Source organism: Ostrea edulis, chromosome 9 (genome assembly GCF_947568905.1).
Source record: "Ostrea edulis chromosome 9, xbOstEdul1.1, whole genome shotgun sequence".
Lineage (NCBI taxonomy): Eukaryota > Metazoa > Mollusca > Bivalvia > Ostreida > Ostreidae > Ostrea > Ostrea edulis.
This window is the reverse complement of record NC_079172.1, coordinates 52,355,471-52,374,744: the sequence shown is the minus strand read 5'-3', so window position 1 is coordinate 52,374,744 and position 19,274 is coordinate 52,355,471. Positions and strand designations below refer to the sequence as shown.

Sequence of the window (19,274 nt, the reverse complement as noted above, 5' to 3'; positions counted from 1 at the left end):
AACAAGTGGAGTAAGCAAATCTATAAATTTGCAACTTCATAGGTATGAAAGCACTTTTCATATATGAAATTGGCTCTCTCAAAATAGAGCCACTATTTTTAAATGTATTTAGCAGAAACACAGTTGTCTTTCTCTGTTATTGAATTTGGCGTGGGAGAGAGAGAGAGAGAGACGGAGACTGTGTGTGTTTGCGTGAGTGTGTGTGAAAGAGAGAGAGAGAAAGATTACATGGGATGATTGTAGGGGCAGCGCGGGGATAGCTCTGACATGTTGAAGAGTAGGCGTCTATGGAGGAATATGTGGGTATATCTATGCCATGTTTCGTGCACTCTCTCCTCTTGTAGGTCTACCCTTTTACACCACATTTATGAAATGAAAATTAGGCCTATTCTCTGCACACTTAAAACATGTCGAAGGTTTGAAGAGCTGTTTCGAATCGGAATAAGATGTGCTGTGATTTTTCTTGGGAGCGTCCATTAGCATCTTATTGTTAATCGAAGGCTATTAGAAAGCGCCATATTTCCCTTATAGCTATTACCTGCCAATTCAAAAGACTCGTTCGGTTTGATCAAACCGGAAGAAATTGATGAAGAATTTGGAGAAGGTGGAGGAGGATTAGAAGGGAGAAAGAGAAGGAAGGGGAATAGGTGCTGGAAAAAGAAGGAGGAGAAAAGCAAAGTTGGGGTTTTGGAGTAGGGGCTTGGGTGACGACCATTCGTGCTCGGGTATGGCCTAAAATTGGCGATCAATCGTTTCCACCCTCACGGCAAGATCGATCGCCCGACGATGATACGTGCGGCACTAATGGTCGTCGGCGACCAAACGTGCCGTAACATGGCCTTAAAAACGGATGTCCCATGTCACAGTAGGTGTGGCACGCTAAAGAACCCTCACTGCTCATAGGCGCCGAGCAAAGGGCTAAATTTGAAGCCCTTCACCTTGGTGACGTCTCCGTATGAACGAAAATTTCTCTCTCTCTCTCTCTCTCTCTCTCTCTCGAGAGAGAGAGAGAGAGAGAGAGAGAGAGAGAGTGTGTGTGTGTGTGTGTGTGTTCACGACGATCTCTCTCCACCGGGTCGACGAACAGTTCCGTTGATAGTTTAATTCTACATTGGAAAGTAACGTGCATGCAATACCTGTGTTCACGACAATCTCTCTCCACCGGGTCGACGAACAGTTCCGTTGATAGTTTAATTCTACATTGGAAAGTAACGTACATGCAATACCTGTTTCGGTAGCACATTTAAGATGTAAAAGTCTGTCACCTTTTCATTTAATTTAAGGCAATTTACTTTTCCAGAAACCGGAAATTCATAGGTCTAGGAAATAGTAACCTTATGGTAAGGTATGTATGAATTTCGAGGAAAAAGATGTTCCGGCAATAACTCCTATTTACTGCAAAGGTCGAAAATTAGCTCCAGGCGTAGCATGTTATACCTGAAAGTTCATTTTAATGACGAATTATGAAACGGTAATTTTCTTTCATAAATTTCAGTAGTTAACCTTCATATGACCTTTTCTAATGTAGCTTATCAAAGATAATGACAGTTAAAGGGACAATTATAGAGAAATAATGTACACTGCAGCTCTATATAATGAATACTTCGTTCTCCCCCTCAAGAGTAGTTAATATTACAGAAAATATGAATCTCTTGTCGATTGTTCGTTTGCTTTGTTCATTCCTCATATTTCCAGGTTCGCTTCTATTGTTTGTCTTTGCCTTTATACTTTTCTTTCTATTTTTAATTTTTGCTCTTGCTATTGTTATTTCATTTTGTTTTAACTACATTTTCTTGTTTTTTCTTAGGATCTCTTGGAAGCAAGTATTTTACATTGGTCAACTATTCACCCGGAACGTTTTACATTGGAACACAGAAAGAGATATTAAAAAGTGGTGTTACAGCTAACCAAGTTCAAGTAGCAGGTTCCCCGGTACTTCAACAGCTACGCCAGAACCAGTTTAGCTTTGACATGGAATTGTGTGACGGAGTTGCCATGAGTACGGGATCATTTGTTGTTGCAGACGAAACAGCCCCCAAGTCAGGTAACTTGCATGTCTATAGAAACAGCCCATCTAAGATTCAGATACAGAGTGGTTATTCATGAAAAGGCTGTAAATGACTTTCTAAAAAAACATTTTCTTGAAATGCTCAAGTACTACAAATTACGGTTTGTAGCATTACCCTTTCTCATGAAAGATAATTTCACGAAGGGCTGATAACTTTGGATTTTCTAATAAAGTACAGATAAAAAGCATAATAATTTTATGCCAATTATTTGGTCATAATACCAAAACTGTTCATTATCTTAGATATTGAACGGTGCAAGGCGGAAGACCGTGCAATATTTTACATAATGAATAGCTTGAACCTCATTATTCACTGAAAGCAGTTCCCTCTTTTTTGCTTCAATTCTCAAACCTGGAACTGTCCTATTTAAAGGGAAGGCAACCTTAAAGGACGCAACGCATGTTTCTAAACTTTTTCATTTTTTCAGCAAAATTAATTCTTTTTATGCCTAAAACTACTTTAAATGTGTTTTAAATGAAATATTTTGCGTAGTTTTCGAGTTTGAAAGCGATGAAATTCAAATCTTACGATATGCATATTTTCTTTCGCTAGTTTACGCGCCATTTTGTGTGACGTCATATGCGCCCTCGGGTTTGAAAACATCTATTAGCCATTTCATAAACAGATTAGATTTAATCGACAAAAAACCAATCGTCACGTTAACGGCTTGTAAATAATAATGCATTAAGATGTTTTGTGCCGTGCTCAGGTGTACTAGTTGTCGGTAGAAAGGGTTTAGACTGAGTATTTTTCAATTTTTTGAAGGAAGGTACGAGAAAAAAGACGTGGATAATTTTTTTGTTGGAGGAAGAACTTGACCTTAAAAAACACACCCAGTCACCTTTTCAAACATCGCTTGGACAGAGACCCTGATAAACTGCGAGAAAATGGATATATCGAAGCTATAAGCACTGGTAGGCCTATAGCATACATTCTGTTTTGCTCTTCAAATTCAATACACACTCGGATCAACTGACCTTCACCTTGTAACAACATATTTCGACAATACAATGTAACTTCTACCAACTGGTAGATTTACAACAACAAAAAATAAAGATACAAAATAATTGAACTTTAAATTATACAAATAATAGAATATTGTATTTCCTAACTTTAAATTGAATTATAAAATTATTTCTTTATTGAACTCGTAGCATCTTGAGTGCGTCAGTAGGCTATAACGATGTGTTCCCACTTCGTACTTCCTAAAGACGTGCAGATCACAATTCAAAAATAGTAATAAGATTGCTTTATCAAAATAAAATAATGTGATTACCACTTTAAATTTGAATATTTTTATTGATTTGGGTGTGTGTTGTCTTTTTCTTTCTTTCCGAAATGCACGCGTGACAATAGCTTGGCATAGGGCTTAGTTGTCAACAATTTAACGTATCATAATTTGTCTAATCCAAAAATAAATAATGATTGCACTGTTTATTTTAGAAAAACAGCGCCAATTACAGATGTATAAAGGAATAACATCCCCAAACAGTTTGTAGACAGCGACCCATATAAACATTATTTACTCACAATTTTGCCGATTTCATACACGCTTTACTCGCTACATTTGGGTATTTACATCGTTATATGTGTGCACTGGTGGCGAACACATATAAAACTCGGACAATTTATCAACATCGATTTAAATGTTGCCCATGGTAAATTAATTAGGCCCCTAAAAGTTGAGTTTTATTAAAATAATATCTCGTAGTACTTTCACAATCCGAAGGGCGCATGTGACGTCACTGTACCACGTGACTACCTACCTAATTAACTTGACTTTTTGAAATCGGGGCTTAGATTTAAGTCTGTATTGTGGTTAATTATCGCAAAATTTCGGCGAACGAACTATTAGAATCAATTACTATAAGCATAAAGAAGACAAAATGCATGTAATATTGTATACTTTGAAAACACGAGATATGTCCTTTAACCACATCGTTGCTTTTATGAATAAAGTATTATTTACTGATATCGTAAACAACAACATTATTTAACAACAAAAATTCTTGCTTAACGATTAAATCAATATTAATATATCATATATTCTAAATTACCCACCGCTAAGAGAGTGACCATTGGAATTTAATTTATGACGTCACACTGTCGGTTCCGGTTTATTTCATCAGCAGCACTGTAAACATGAGAAGTCTCGAACAGTTAAGTTTGGAGTCGTTTAGATTTGAGCCCGTTCTTTCGCAAGAAGGAACTGAGAAAAGAAGACGTTCATTCGAGTCTCAGACCAGGCAGACGGTACAAGTTTCTTCATACAAATGTCTCGTACCTCAACTTGTCATTACGCAAATGATGGATCCAGTTTACAGTGTTTTATTTTCAAATTGTTGGGTCAGGAATTTCGGGGGGTGGGGGGTGGGGTAATTTCACATCTCTCCTTCGCATTAGTGCCATTAACAACTTGACAGGAAAGCATCAACCTATTTATTCGTATGATCTACCACATGCATAAATTCGATCAAATTATTTCATCAAAACCGGAACAGACGGCGTGACATCAAAATTATTGATTTTTGTGGTATTGAATACAAAATAGTATTTATGTAGGATACATGTATGAAGATACATTTGATGAATTTGTGTCCGAAATTAAAGAATTCAGGTGTTTTAAGATAAATGACCATTCGACGGAATCAAACGCCTTTTGAAAATCTAGTAAAAATCTAGCATTCATACCGATATATAGGAAATTTCATGTAGGTAGACTGATCCTTTTATATAACATTATCCAATATTGTTTGCAATCTTCTTACTAATACAAAGACCAAAATCAAAAAATCGTATAATGTATTGGTGAGGTTGATCGACCTATGATTATTAAGTTGCCTTTTACATGTATCACTTTTTAATATAATAGTGAAATGACAGATAATGGTTGATAATAAGTAAGTGATTCTTATTCATATGAACATTTCATGCATGAATAGAAACTCATTCCAAAATTTCTTATAATACTCTGATGGTATTCCATCTAAACCAACCGGTCGCAGTAGCTCAGTGGTAGAGCGTTCGCTTCGTTACCGGGAAGCCCCGCTCGTGCCATGGCAGTGTCAAACCTACGACGTTAAAATAGTTGCACCTTTGCCAAACGCTCGGCATGTAGAAGTGAGAATCACGCGTCTTTCCGTTATGACCTTAAGGATGTACTCTACATCGTCATGATGGCTGACTTCCTTTTAAAACATGAAGGAAAATATAAATATCAGCAATATTTGTCTATTTCATTTAAAAAATCATCGCCTAGCTCAGTAGGTTAGCACATCGACTGCTGAACTGTAGATGGCGGGTTTGAATCCAGCAGGGGTTTTCAGACTAAATGAAGTAAATTTGAAAGTTTTCAATTTCATATCCTTAATGTACATATCTTCCACTTTTCATCCATTCCCGCGGGGATCCGGATTAGAATAGATCCTCAGTGCCCCCTTGCTTGTCGTAAAAGGCGACTAAATGGGGCGGTCTTTAGGATGAGACCGCAAAAACTGAGGTCCCGTGTCACAGCAAGTGTGGCACGATAAAGATCCCTCCCTGCTCAATGGCCATAAGCGCCGATCATAGGCCTAAATTTTGCAGCCCTTCACCGGCAATGGTGACGTCTCCATATGAGTGAAATATACAATCAATCAATCCACTTTTCATCCATATCAAATTTCTCTGCTGTAGCATACATCCTTAAAAACGGAGGTCTCGTGTCACGGCAGGTGTTAGCACGATAAAGAGCCCTCACTGCTATGTTAAAAATTCTCGACGGGACGTAATAAACAAACCATCGAACAAACATAATGATGGAGATAATCGAATAGAAGCACCAGTGGGTAACCGACGATGTACTACTATAAGCAATACAAAATAGAAAGTTGGGCAAATACGGTGGGATCAGGTGCTTAAAGCTGACATGAATTAATAGATATAGTATAATTCTATATGTCCGCCATATTTCTCTGCTAATCCGCCATATTAGTTGGAATTTCTATTGTTATATGTATCAGGGTTCGCATGGTATATAAGGGGACGAGCTTTGCTACGCTTCATTTCACATCAGTGTCTTCGATTTACCTGTGCGGGTAGCTTCGACAGGTAACACGTACATCTCCGATACTAATTTATAGGACATCAAGAAGAAATGAAATCACGTTTTGGAACACCACGCAGTGCTCAAAATTGTAATAAACATATCGTACAGTAGTAAATCATTCTAAATATATATATTTGGATAAATATAAATATAATGCCTTTTCTTTACGTGAACGTGCGTACATTTGCAGTAAATATGTCAAAACTATACAAAAATGCGGAGAAATATTTCATCTTTTATCTATTGATAAAATGGAATAAGCAAAGAGTATACAATCTATACCATTCACAATTACTTCAAGTAAAAGGCAAAGACATAAATACTACTGTACTTATAAAAATGGCATGTATGCTCGCCATGAAAACGCATCGAATGCGGACGACTATTTACCTGGGCCTACTCGTAATATCTGTAAAGGACCGCAGATGTACGTGTACACTTGTCGAAAATACTCTAAGTAGTAGTAAAACTCCCTTTATTTGCATAATCCATGAAACAAAACGATAAACTCCATTTGCATTCCAACAGTAAACAACATTGTCCATTGTACAGACTGCGACACACTTAGCCCGTGCCGATCAGCTATCTTCAATCAGGGGAAGTATCAGAGTATAATATTTACCCTGTATTGTGCATGAATCCTTATACCATATGATTTACTGGTCAGAGTATTGCAGATTTATAAATCAGGAAATCATTTAGGTACATAAATTTGCATATACAACACTGTACGAGTGTATGGGATGAGAGAGAGAACAACGAGAGATAACGACGAGAGAGAGAGAGAGAGAGAGAGAGAGAGAGAGAGAGAGAGAGAACCGATGCTCTTGTAATAATCGTGCTCTTATTAAGACAAATGATATCGTTAATTCAATAAAAAGATAACAGTACTAGTAACTCAATACTGCTCTCATTAATTGATAATACAGATTTATTTGATTCATTTAAAGCACGCAATAATTAAAAATTAAACATATTTTTAAATAATGTTATTTTCAATTACTTTATTTTATGCTAATTATGCGCTCAATAGATCTTATATATCTATGCCATTTTGCGTTATTACATTCTGCGTCGAACTCGACGCAAATTGTACTAATGCAAAATGTAATAATCGAGTTTATCATATTATGCGTCGTTATCAAACATCAAGGGGAGAGGACAAGAGTGTCTGTCACCCACCTTTAATAACAATATCCATTTTTGTTAGTTTGTAATGCAAATAAAAGATACATTGAGTGACAACCCTTCTCCCACTTACCCCAGCTTGAAAGTTCTGATACAATAGTAGAAGACACACACCAACACCAATTAAGAAAATGAAGATATGAGGCACTCATAGTAGAGGACTCTAACCACCCCATACGACCCCCAACGATTGAAGAAAATGAAATGTAGGGGGAAATTATGGAGGTAGTCAAAGTAAAAGACTCTTTAACCTTTCACCCCCACATTAGGACTTTGAACATCGGACAAAACATCTTGGTTTGTTCGAGTGTTTTGTTTTATTTTATTGCTGTTTTCGTTCATCTTTTTTAATTATTATTTTGAATGGCAAGAAATTTTGGAAGAATTTAATTTTCCATTTTCCCCCTGTTGTACCCCCCCCCCCCCCCCCCATGAAAAATGACGATACATGCCTGGTTATTACATGAACATTTTGCTTTGCAACACATGCATGTATACTAATTGTATGGTGCATGTAGAATTGCACCCTTTACCAAGTTTTCCTTCATTTACACAGTGTAAGGAATGGTAAACCAAAATCACAAAACAAAATGCATAAAGACCAAGATATTTTCAAGCGTAGGAACTTCATTCATGAATACATAAATACATGTATTCAGAAAAATCGCATACATGCATTGCGGGACTATAGCAATTGTGTGTTTTAACGTTTCTGTAACATGCCATAATGATTACTTTGAGGCTTGAGTGTAATTTATTCATAAATATTTTCATTTCGTAGATCTGGTGCAATGGCCACACCACTGTACGTAGAAATTTCAAATTCAAATGTATTCGATAAGATGTTAGTATGCATAAATCAGTAAAATTCGTGTTGAGGTTTTATTTGATATGATACAATGTCAATATACTGTAATGCATTAGTAGGATATGCAGAAGGCAAGAGTATAAACATTTTCTTTTTTCATTATCAGTATCAATATCTATATGATCACGAAAAAACATTATATAATTTATATCCGGATTCATTTATACCGATTTAGATATCAATAAAAACAAAGCTGCATAGTTTGGGAGAGGGGTTTCTAATGAGTCTGATGAAATTAAAAGAAGGAACCCAACATTTGCATTCAAACTAGATGTACTTCAAAATGAATTCATTTCTGCTCTGACTGAAAGCATGATTCTAAATTCGGGAACGAATCTTGCATACAAAATAATTAATAGGGGAACACATAAATTCGAGCTCCTTTGGAATTTAATGAAATGTAGATATGCACCTTTCTTTCAACACGAATTGATATGTTGTTTCAGGCACGAAAACAGGGGGTTGTGGTGGGCAGGAAGGCTGGTCTGCTAAATTTCCCCACTTTTTTTGACAATTTACTTTCCCCCCGTTATTCTAACATACAAAGTCAGTATTTTCTACATGCACAGTTCAAACTAATATATTTTTTTTAAATTTGTAATGAATTCAATTATAAGCATCAACTCCTTTAAGTTTCCAATATATTGTCAATCACAAATTTTTAAATAGCTGGAAATTTTTAATGCTTGTAAGCTTATATTTATATAAGTGATCAATTTTCTTTCCTTCTGTGAAATGATATATTTTAAATCAAAATAGGACGGTCTCTCTCTCTCTCTCTCTCTCTCTCTCTCTCTCTCTCTCTCTCTCTCAATGAATATGGACATACAGAGACCGTAAATAATTATGTGGTTCCAAAAGAGACAATAAAACTATATTTTCGTTTATAAATTTCCTTTCATATGTGTCTTTGTGTAATGAACTGTTTATTATGGATTGCAAATGTAATACACGCATTTGCACACAGATGTATATTTTCGATCATTATTCCCTTATTTGTATATCCAAGTTTGTATATGATCATCGAGAAATTTTGAATTGTGCACGCAATATATCCAACCAGATATTAGATTCCCGATTTCTACAAACTGCAAAACCTCGACCAGACAAGCATTCAATACAGGAAAAATTTTCGACTCTGACATCTCCCCTGATTGAAGACACCCTGTTTGGCACGGGTGAAGTGTGTCGCAGTCTGTATAATGGAATGACAACGTGTTGTAAAGTTCTAACGAGATACAAATGGAGTTTATCATTTTGTTTCCTGGATTTATCAGAATAAAGAGAATTTAATATTTTCGGTAAGTGCACATCTCCTATACCTGTTGAATAGACACCCGTATTTGATACTTTTTTTTGGCGATTATACCTTGTGCATTGCATATTATGCATATGGCATGCACCTTTATTTTGCAAGAATTGATGAAAATAACATATTTTATGCTCTTTGCCTATTCCATTCTATCAGTATGTAATTGGCAAATGATTTATCCGCATTTATTTTATTAGAAAATGCAAATACTTGCATGCACTTGCAAGTATGCAAGAAAAGCTTCTTTTTTTTTATGCATTTTTGTCTAACTTTTCTAAACTTCCAGAATGTTGCATTAGTATACAATCAATATTTTGTAATTTTGAGCAAAGCATGTTTTAAAATGTTATTTTATTTGTTTCTCATTCCCTATATATTACTATCGGAGATGTGCACTGGTCGAGTCCACCTAGAGAAATCACTCAGGTGTGACACTCACAGTTGGGGTATATACGGGTAGAGTAAATTAGGCTACCTGAGAGAAATATGGCGGATAAGATGAGAAAGGTGTACGTATTTAATAATTCATGTCAGCTTTAAGCTAGAAGTAAGAATCCCCTGTCGACCGGTCACACCCGCCGTGAGCCTATCTTGATCAGGTAAATGGTGTTATCCGTAGTCAAAATCAGTGTGCCAAGAACGGTCTAACAATCGGTATGAAAGACGTCAGATAGCATTTGACCCAATGTTAGGCCGTATTGGCAAACTAGATCGTTATAACGACCATAGGATTTGCGAAATGCTGACTTTAAACGGGACTGTTTGAACCCCTGTACCATCAACATGTTTGTCAGTAGCCTGCTTCCATTTAAGAACTGACCAGAAGCAGAACAAGCCCCATGCACCGAACCAGCCGAGAGACACAAAAACCACATGCATGTGACAATGGAACATTGCCACACAAACACGGGAATCCGACGATAGAGAAGCCAAAATCATCCCGCCTGCAACAAAGCCGAGCTGCTACTTTGCCGTTAATATCTACTTTCAATAAATATCTAAGTATGAAGCAGCGTGAACAACCCTGTGATGTCTTTTATTTCGAGCTCACAGGAATATATCGAATCGATATATGAATGAAAATTATTATTGTTAATAGATTATACGTCGTCGATATATCTAAATGTCGAATTGAATGCCACAGCAAGAGATTTTTTCTTCTGGCGTAGAAGTTTTTGAATAAATCTGCTTCACAGGAATATAAAAACAGGTCAGCTAACAATGGAGCAGAATTCGTGACCATGGGGATTCTAACAGACTGTTGGAAGACCTGATCACCAAATACTACAAGATATTGTCAACGAGAACTCCAGCATATTTTTTATTTCAACTTCAGAATACTAGTGCGTGGAATCAGAGTGACGTTTAACAAAGTAATTATTGGATGACTGATCTATTGATAGGAATACATCGTATACTACTCAAAATTTGATAAGGATCACTAGGTTATATGTGTGTAATTTACCACTAACATAACAAAAAACATAAATTTGACTCAGAAACCTGTTTACTCAGGTTATGAATGAAAATTCATGAACGGCATGAACTTTTATCATTACGGAATGCTTGAAATCTGATAACAACACCAAAAGGCATTCCATTACAAAAAGTTAACAGCAAACCAGAGAAAGAATTACACAGTTTTTGGGGATAGTCCATCATTACACTTAGTCGATGAAGTGTCAATACCGGGTATGGCCTCCCCTTGCATCAATGACGGCTTGACAACGTCGAGCCATGCTGTCAATAAGCACCCGGATGTTTCCAATGGGAATGTTCCACTCTTCCACGAGGGCGTTTCCGAGCTCTGCTAAAGTCGTGGGTTGTGCTCTACGGCGTGAAAGGACAACCTGCAGCATGTTCCATACATGCTCAATCGGGTTCAATCCGGCGAGCGCGCTGGCCAGTCCATACAGACAATTGTCTCCTGCTGAAGGTACCGCTCCACCACCCTGGCGCGATGAGGACGGGCGTTATCATCCATCAGGATGAACTCAGGGCCAACAGCACCAGCGTAGGGTCTGACGTAAACATCGAGGATCTCATCCCGGTACCGCACCCCCGTCATTGTTCCTCTCTTCAGGACATGAAGATCTGTTCTTCCATCCTTGCTGATTCCACTCTAAACCATGATGGAACCACCACCATAACGGTCATGTTTACTGATGTTGGCATCATGGAAACGTTCACGTTGTCGTCGCAACACTCGGTGCCTCCTGTCTGTAAAGTCCAAACAATACCTGGACTCATCGGTGAACAAAACTTGAACCCAATCGTTCTGTGTCCAAGTGACATGATCTTCAGCCCAGTCCAATCGCTCCCGCCGGTGTCGAACAGTCAGAGGGACTCGAACACATGCCCTTCTCGAGTTGAGACCTGCATTGTGAAGCCGATTCCGTATCGTCTGAGTGGACACATTCATCCCCGAGGCGTTCAGGAGGTCGTTACGTAGGCTGGTTGCTGTCCAGAAGGGATGGGGTCGTGCCTGAAGAGCCACAAAATGGTCTTGGCGTTGTGTTGTCGACCTCTGACGACCACCCCCATGTCGGTGTTTTGCTGTACCAAAAGTTTGCTGTCGGTTTCAGGCCCTGTTTACAACGCTCTGACTGACGTTTAGTGCATTTGCAACGTCACGTTGTGAATAGCCAACGTCAAACATTCCAATACATCTGCCCAGTTGTTCTGTCGTCATGCGACGCCTTACACGTTGAGGGGGCATTGTGTTGATAAACGTAGTGTAAAAACTCAAGTGAGTTTAAAATTTTAGAACGAATCAGACACCGATGACTGAGTGAAAATCGTGCAATGGTAGGAAAAGCATAAACTGTGATGAGAAACGCATTTCCCATGGCATGAAATGCACGTGCAAGTTTGTTGAAGACGTTTTTGATTTCACTTGGACACAATATTGCCAGTTATGCAGTTATTATTTTTTTAAACAGAAAAATATCTATGATCCTTATCAAATTTTGATTAGTATATTTACACACACACACACACACACATTTACTTGCTTGAAAATTTTCAGGATAAGAATACTCCAGAACAAGTGTATTCAAAATATGCTGTCTTTCTGTCTTCTGTACAACCTTCCCCAATCTCCAAGATAGATAGAGAGATAGATAGAGAGATCTGCATTTATTTTCAAACATATAATGAACTTGATAATAATGTGGGAAGGATCGGAGCAAGTGCTAGTATGGATTCATGTCAAACCCTTTTAAAAATATTCAACATGTCACTTGTATGCTAGCCCATTTGACACATCCTTCCTGTCAGCCATTAAACTTTGTCTTGAGCCGATTGGGATAATCCATGCTTTAAAATTGAAAAATGTGTCCTATTTAAAATATGTATAGCGAACGTGACGAATCGGGGCTGGGGGAGTTCTGCTTGATTGTCTAGTAAACTGATAATTTGAATAATAAAAATGTCCGTTAATTTGAATAATAAAAATATCCGTTAATTTGAATTCCAACAATATATTTTTTTTATGTAGACTGCTCACTAGTATGTAATGTAATTTCATACCTTTTAAATAGGAGTCCTGTTGCAGTGTTTTAAAAGACCAGAAAATGCATTTGACCTGGTGGAGGTTATCGCAATCATGACAACAAACATGGTACGTTTTCTGGGATTTGAAAATGCATGGAATTCCGAGAGAAAACAGAAGAAAAAAAATGATATAACTCTTGACATAAAGCAAGAAAATTCAGTATCTTGCATATTTAATCTAGCTCTTTAGCATTCAGAAGTAATGAAAACTAACCTGTAAAGTTATTCTGTGTATCTGATTCAAAAAGGTTAAAAATGTCTGCGTTACCTTCCATATTCTACTTCAGATTTACGAGCAGCTGTTCAAGAACAAAGTATCAATGTCATCATAAACCCTTCCCTGGGAGCACTCTTTACGGTGACTCTACACACACCGAACAGGGATCCAGGAATTACACCAATAAAACTTTCCTCACAATGTACATTTTCATCAATATTCTATGATTTTGTTTAACATTACTTTACAAATGATAAGAGATCTTTCAAATTTCAAAAGTCATTCAATTTCATAAACATCACTCACAATATAAAATAATGTCACATTTCCCCTAATATCTGTTGGCATAGAACAATGAATATGCCTCCGTGGCCGAGTGGTTAGAGCATCGCGCTCATAATCACACAGCCTCACACCTCTGTCGGCGCGGGTTCGTATCCCGCTCGCGCCGGCAATTGAGAAAGTTTCCCAGTTATTTTCGGAAGGTCGGTCGGTGGTCTCTTCCCAGGTACATTGTATCTGGGTTCTCTCTTCCACCAATACAAACTGGGCGCCACCACCAGATAACTAAACAAGAGGCCCATGGGCCACATCGCTCTCCTGAGTCACTTTAACACATGGAAAATGAATTTCCCATTGTTATTCCATTAACTTTTATAAAATACATAAAATATGGTTTCCCCTATTGTGGCCCCACCCAACCCCTGGGGGCCATGATATAAACAACTTGAATCTGCATTATGTCAGGAAGCTTCCATGTAAATTTTAACTCATCTGGCTCAATGGTTCTTGAGAAGAGTTTTTAAAGATTTTTCCAATATAAACACATATAAAATATGATTTCACTTAGTGTGGCCCCACCCGACCCCTGGGGGCTATGATATGAACAAATCTGAATCTGCACTATGCCATAAAGCTTTCATGTAAATTTGAACTCTTCTGGCTTAATGGTTCTTGAGAAGAAGATTTTTAAAGATTTTTCCTATATACACACATATAAAATATGGTTTCCCCTAGTGTGGCCCCACCCGACCCCCGGGGGCCATGATATGAACAAACTTGAATCTGCATTATGTCAGGAAGCTTCCATGTAAATTTGAACTCTTCTGGCTCAATGGTTCTTGAGAAGAAGATTTTAAAAGATTTTTCCTATATAAATACATATAAAATATGGTTTCCCCTATTGTGGCGCCATCCGACCCCTGGGGGCCATGATATGAACAAACTTGAATCTCCATTATGTCAGCAAACTTCCACGTAAATTTCAACTATACTGGTACAGTGGTTCATGAGAAGAAGATTTTTAAATGACCCCACTCTATTTTTACACTTTTGTGATTATCTCCCCTTTGAAGAGAACCTGGCCCTTAATTTGAACAATTTTGAATTCCCTTCAACTAAGGATGATTTGCATTAAGTTGAATGAAATTGGCTTACTGGTTCTGGAAAAGAAGATTTTTAAAAATTTTCAGTGTATTTTTACTGATTTGCTATTATCTCCCTTTGGATAAGGGGGTTGGCCCTCATTTGAACAATTTTGAATCCCCGTCACCCAAGGATGATTTGTGCCAACATTGGTTAAAATTGGCCCAGTGGTTTTGGAGAAGAAGTTGAAAATGTAAATGTTTAACAGACAGACGGACGGACGGACAGACAGACGACGGACAAAAAGCGATCAGAAAAGCTCACTTGAGCATTCAGCTCAGGTGAGCTAAAAATTGTTGAGTGTGGCGGAAAAAATCAATCATCATCATCAAGAATATGACCGAGTGAATTGTTCATATACAATGTATACACATGTACTTGTTTGTATGCTGTTCACCATTTTAAAATTCCCATTCGACGATGTTTTACTATGTAGAGACGTCACGGTACATTTACCATTTTTTCAATAATAATTCTTTGCCACGAACAATATATATCCTCATATAGAAACCCATGCTTATGTCACAAAGAGGCTTGCTTTTTAAGAAAATTTATTTGGAGCATAAATATCGATTCTTTATAAAATTATTATTTCACAACAGACATGCAAAATATGAAAATAATGGACTGTGATCAATCTCATTAATTCCTATAAATAATACAAATTTGAGAACACAACGAAAAGAGATCCTTGAGTTTGAATCAGATGTCGAGGAGGAAGAGTAAGCATGCCCTCTTCACCGGTTACACCCGAAGTCAGCCCTCTCTTTTGATCAGGTAAACGGTGCAATCTGCAGTCAAAACGGACTTAAATATGTATACATATAAGGAATAATCACTCCCATTATTTACATAGCATTACATAACATTAACATAGCTACATTAATACCTCTAAGTGAAGATAACGAACAGTGAATGATCTCATAAATATATATCCTATAAAAAATATGAAATTTTAAAAGAGTAGGTCTAACACGGACAACTGGACACATTATAGGTGAAATCAGGTGCCTAGGAAGAGTAAGGAACCTCATTTGACTGGTGACCCTGTATCTTGATCAGGTAAACGAAAACATAATATGTAAGGAACGACGTAACAATTTGTATGAAACGCATCAGACAACAATCGACCTAATGAAAGGCTGCATTTGCAAATTAGATCATTATAACGACCGGAAAATTTGCGAAAAGCTGACTTTAAAACGAAACTGTTGAAATCCCTGTAACACCAACTTGTTTGTCAGTAGCCTGTCTCGATTTACAAATTGACCATATCATATGTAGAACATATTCTTGCGTATCAAATCAGTTCAGAAACATAAGCAGGTAGAAATGGAATACTGCTCAAAGGCGAATATAACGAACAGTGATCAATCTCATAAATCCCACGAGAAATGCAAAATAAAGAATTGGGCAAACATGGATCCCTGCACACACCAGAGGTGGGGTCAGGTGCCTAGGAGGAGTAAGCATCCTCTGTCGACCGGTAACACCCGCCGAGAGCCCTATGTCTTGATCAGGTAAACGGAGTAATCCGTAGTCAAAATCAGTGTACCAAGAACGGCCTAACAATTGGTATGAAACACCTAAATAGTATTTGACCCAATGATAGGTTATATGGGCAAACCAGATCATTATAACAACCATATAATTTGCGAAATGCTGACTTTAAACAAGACTGTTGATAACCCTGCACCATCAACTTGTTTGTCAGTGGCGTGCCTCGATTTAAAAACTGATCATATGCAGACCAAGCTCTAGCATATCGAATCAGTTGAGAGATGTAAACACTATATGCAGGAGATAATGGAATATTGCTTCATAAAAATGGGAAGTTGACGGTGGAGAAGCTGAAATCATCCCGTTTATCATAGAGTTGAGTTGTTAGTTTGTCGTTAATATCTATTTTCAATATTTGATAGTGGAGTAAACACATAAAAGTATATGTAGTACGGTATAACAGTTTCATTTGTGTCATGGTAGGTGCTATCAAAGACATATACTGTTTGTCTCTGGTGCTACTATGACTGAATAGGTTGAGTGGTTGATAAAACATGTAATCGCTGCAACTTTTGTTTTTGGATCACAGAAATATAACGTCACACACATCAAAAGTTGCATGATACACAAAGTTGACAGCAGCCGATAAGTAGTTTCAACTATGTCATAGTTTCTTGTGGGTATTTCATCGGACAATTTCAGAGACAATTTTTCATTTTGTTGAATTATCTTCCATACAACTAATATCGCAAATATATGGATGATAGAAATAAGAATTTCTAAAAAAAATACCTCCGGTAAATGGTTACTTTCATTTCATACCTTTATCCCTCTTGGGGTCCCACCCTACCCCCTGGGGCCGTGATGTTAACAAACTATATGGAACATGCGCCAATTTCAAAGACAGACCGGAAAAATTCCGCAATAACAAAACTATGCGCGGGCCCTTGCATAAATGCGCATATACTAGACAAGCTATTATATGCGGTAATACTTGTAAAAATTAGATTTTATATCTACATGCATATGAATATCCATTACCACCCCTGTAAACGCGCGGTAACGCGGACGCAGTTTTGAGATATATAGAACGGGTAAGTTTCCATGTTATGTATGTATCGCTGCTTTATGTAGTTTAATATTTTACAAGATATCAGTATAGGCCTAGTAGTGACAATTTATGAGCCTTACAGTCAGGCGCGTAGCCAGAAAGAGAACGAAGTGCGGCAAAGGGTCTGGTGGCCGTCTTGAGGTCCTGAAAGCTCTTGGGTTTTATGGATGAAATCACCCGATTTTGAGTGCATAGTTGATGATTTGAAATTCAAAAAAACTAAATTTGATAGAATGGGCACTATAATGTTGATTAAATCATAAATCGGAACTATATAACGCAAAATTATTTTTGAGGCACAAATATTTTTGAGGCACAGATATTTAAACGACAGCTCTCTCTCTCTCTCTCTGAAAATTGAGTACTTGCGTATAGGCCGCTACGCGCTTGACAGTGTAATTAGAAGTTATTTCCACAAATGTTAGTGTCTGTGCAAACCTTTTAATGGATTTGGTTCCAAATTCTGAAATTTCTTGCCGTCAAATCATTTAGTTTTATAATGGATCATTTAATTGTAAAAGTTTTGTGATTTTACTAATCAAGGTAACATCAACTTTACTCGCATCACCAAAAAGTGCATTTATCAGCGTCTCTATATAGTTTTTACATGAAAAATTGAAAAGATAGACTCTGAGGCGATCGGCAAAACGCCAACATTTGTTTACAAAGCGATCGTATAATGCAAAAAGTGCGCTCAGACAACTACATATAAGTCATTGGGTATAGTCGACATCATTTTTTAATTGTTTGACTAGACAGACATTTAAGGAGGCCATATCAAATATGGTGTAGGAAGGAGGAATAGTTTCATGTTTTTTATATTTATGAACAGTGAAGTTCAAAATGCCTTCTTTGGTTTATTAAACAAGCTTTACTCGTTATGCAATTTTTGCGACCTTCATATCTTCTTTATCAAACCAAAGAAAGACATTTCAATCTTATCTGCATCTTTTTTATTAACACTATCAAGTACGTAAAAATAGATTTTATTGACCTCTCAAGTCATTTGAACATAACAGCTGAACATCATTAATTATCTGAAAAGATCTGTAATTGAATTGTTGCGCGTATCAAATGGATTAATGATATCTCCAAATAATCAAAGATATCTTCAATTATTTGAGTTTACGTTAATTTGGCGCTCCATATGCAATTGATGCGCGCAATAATTCTTTTAAAAACAGCAACTATTTAATTAGAAATATCTTCAATTTATCATATCCACAGTTGAATTAATGATCTCTTTAATTGAATTGTTGCTCTCTTTAAAAATATTGATAGCGCATTAATTCCTTATACAAAATGTGGTATTAATGATTAAAGATATCTTCAATTGAATTAAAGAGATAGTCACATCCTTTTAAGTTTATACCGAGCTACGAATCAAATACGAGCAATATTTCCATCACATTGATGCGCGCATCAGAAATGAATAATTGATTTGATGCACGCATCAGTTGAATTAATGAGAGGAATAATTGATTTGATGCGCGCATCAGTTGAATTAATGAGAGGAATAATTGATTTGATGCGCGCATCAGTTGAATTAATGAGAAATAATTGATATGATGTGCGCATCAATTCAACTATTGCGCTCAATAATTGAATTGATATCTTCAAATAATGAAAGGTATCTTCAATTATTTGAGCTTATGTTAATTTGGTGCTCCATATTAACCTGTCCTCACAATGTACCATCGGTTACTTAAGCCATTAACCACAATATCCAAAGTCATCGACCTTCATCTTCAAGGCCAGCGGCCTTCGTATACATTGCAATAAGGCCATCAGTCATACCAGGCCATTGACCTTCTTTAATATTAGTAGGCAAGGCGATCGGCCTTCATTGTGTATAGCTTCAACTTGTTCTGTGCTTTATTATTTCTGTATATGTTGAGTATATAGTCCACAAAAGGCAAAGTTAAATACACAGCATTTCATT

The 19,274-nt window shown here is 37.0% G+C and overlaps 1 protein-coding gene across 1 annotated transcript; it reads left to right on the top strand.

The window, feature by feature from the left end:
* The first annotated feature begins 407 nt into the window (after nt 1-407).
* Nucleotides 408-13,667, top strand: LOC125660068 (uncharacterized). Its single transcript, XM_056150787.1, has 5 exons — nt 408-416; nt 532-678; nt 1,756-2,044; nt 13,067-13,146; nt 13,367-13,667. Exons 1-5 carry the CDS (start codon nt 408-410, stop codon nt 13,409-13,411), a joined length of 570 nt encoding a protein of 189 aa, XP_056006762.1. The 3' UTR covers nt 13,412-13,667.
* Nucleotides 13,668-19,274: the final 5,607 nt, after the last annotated feature.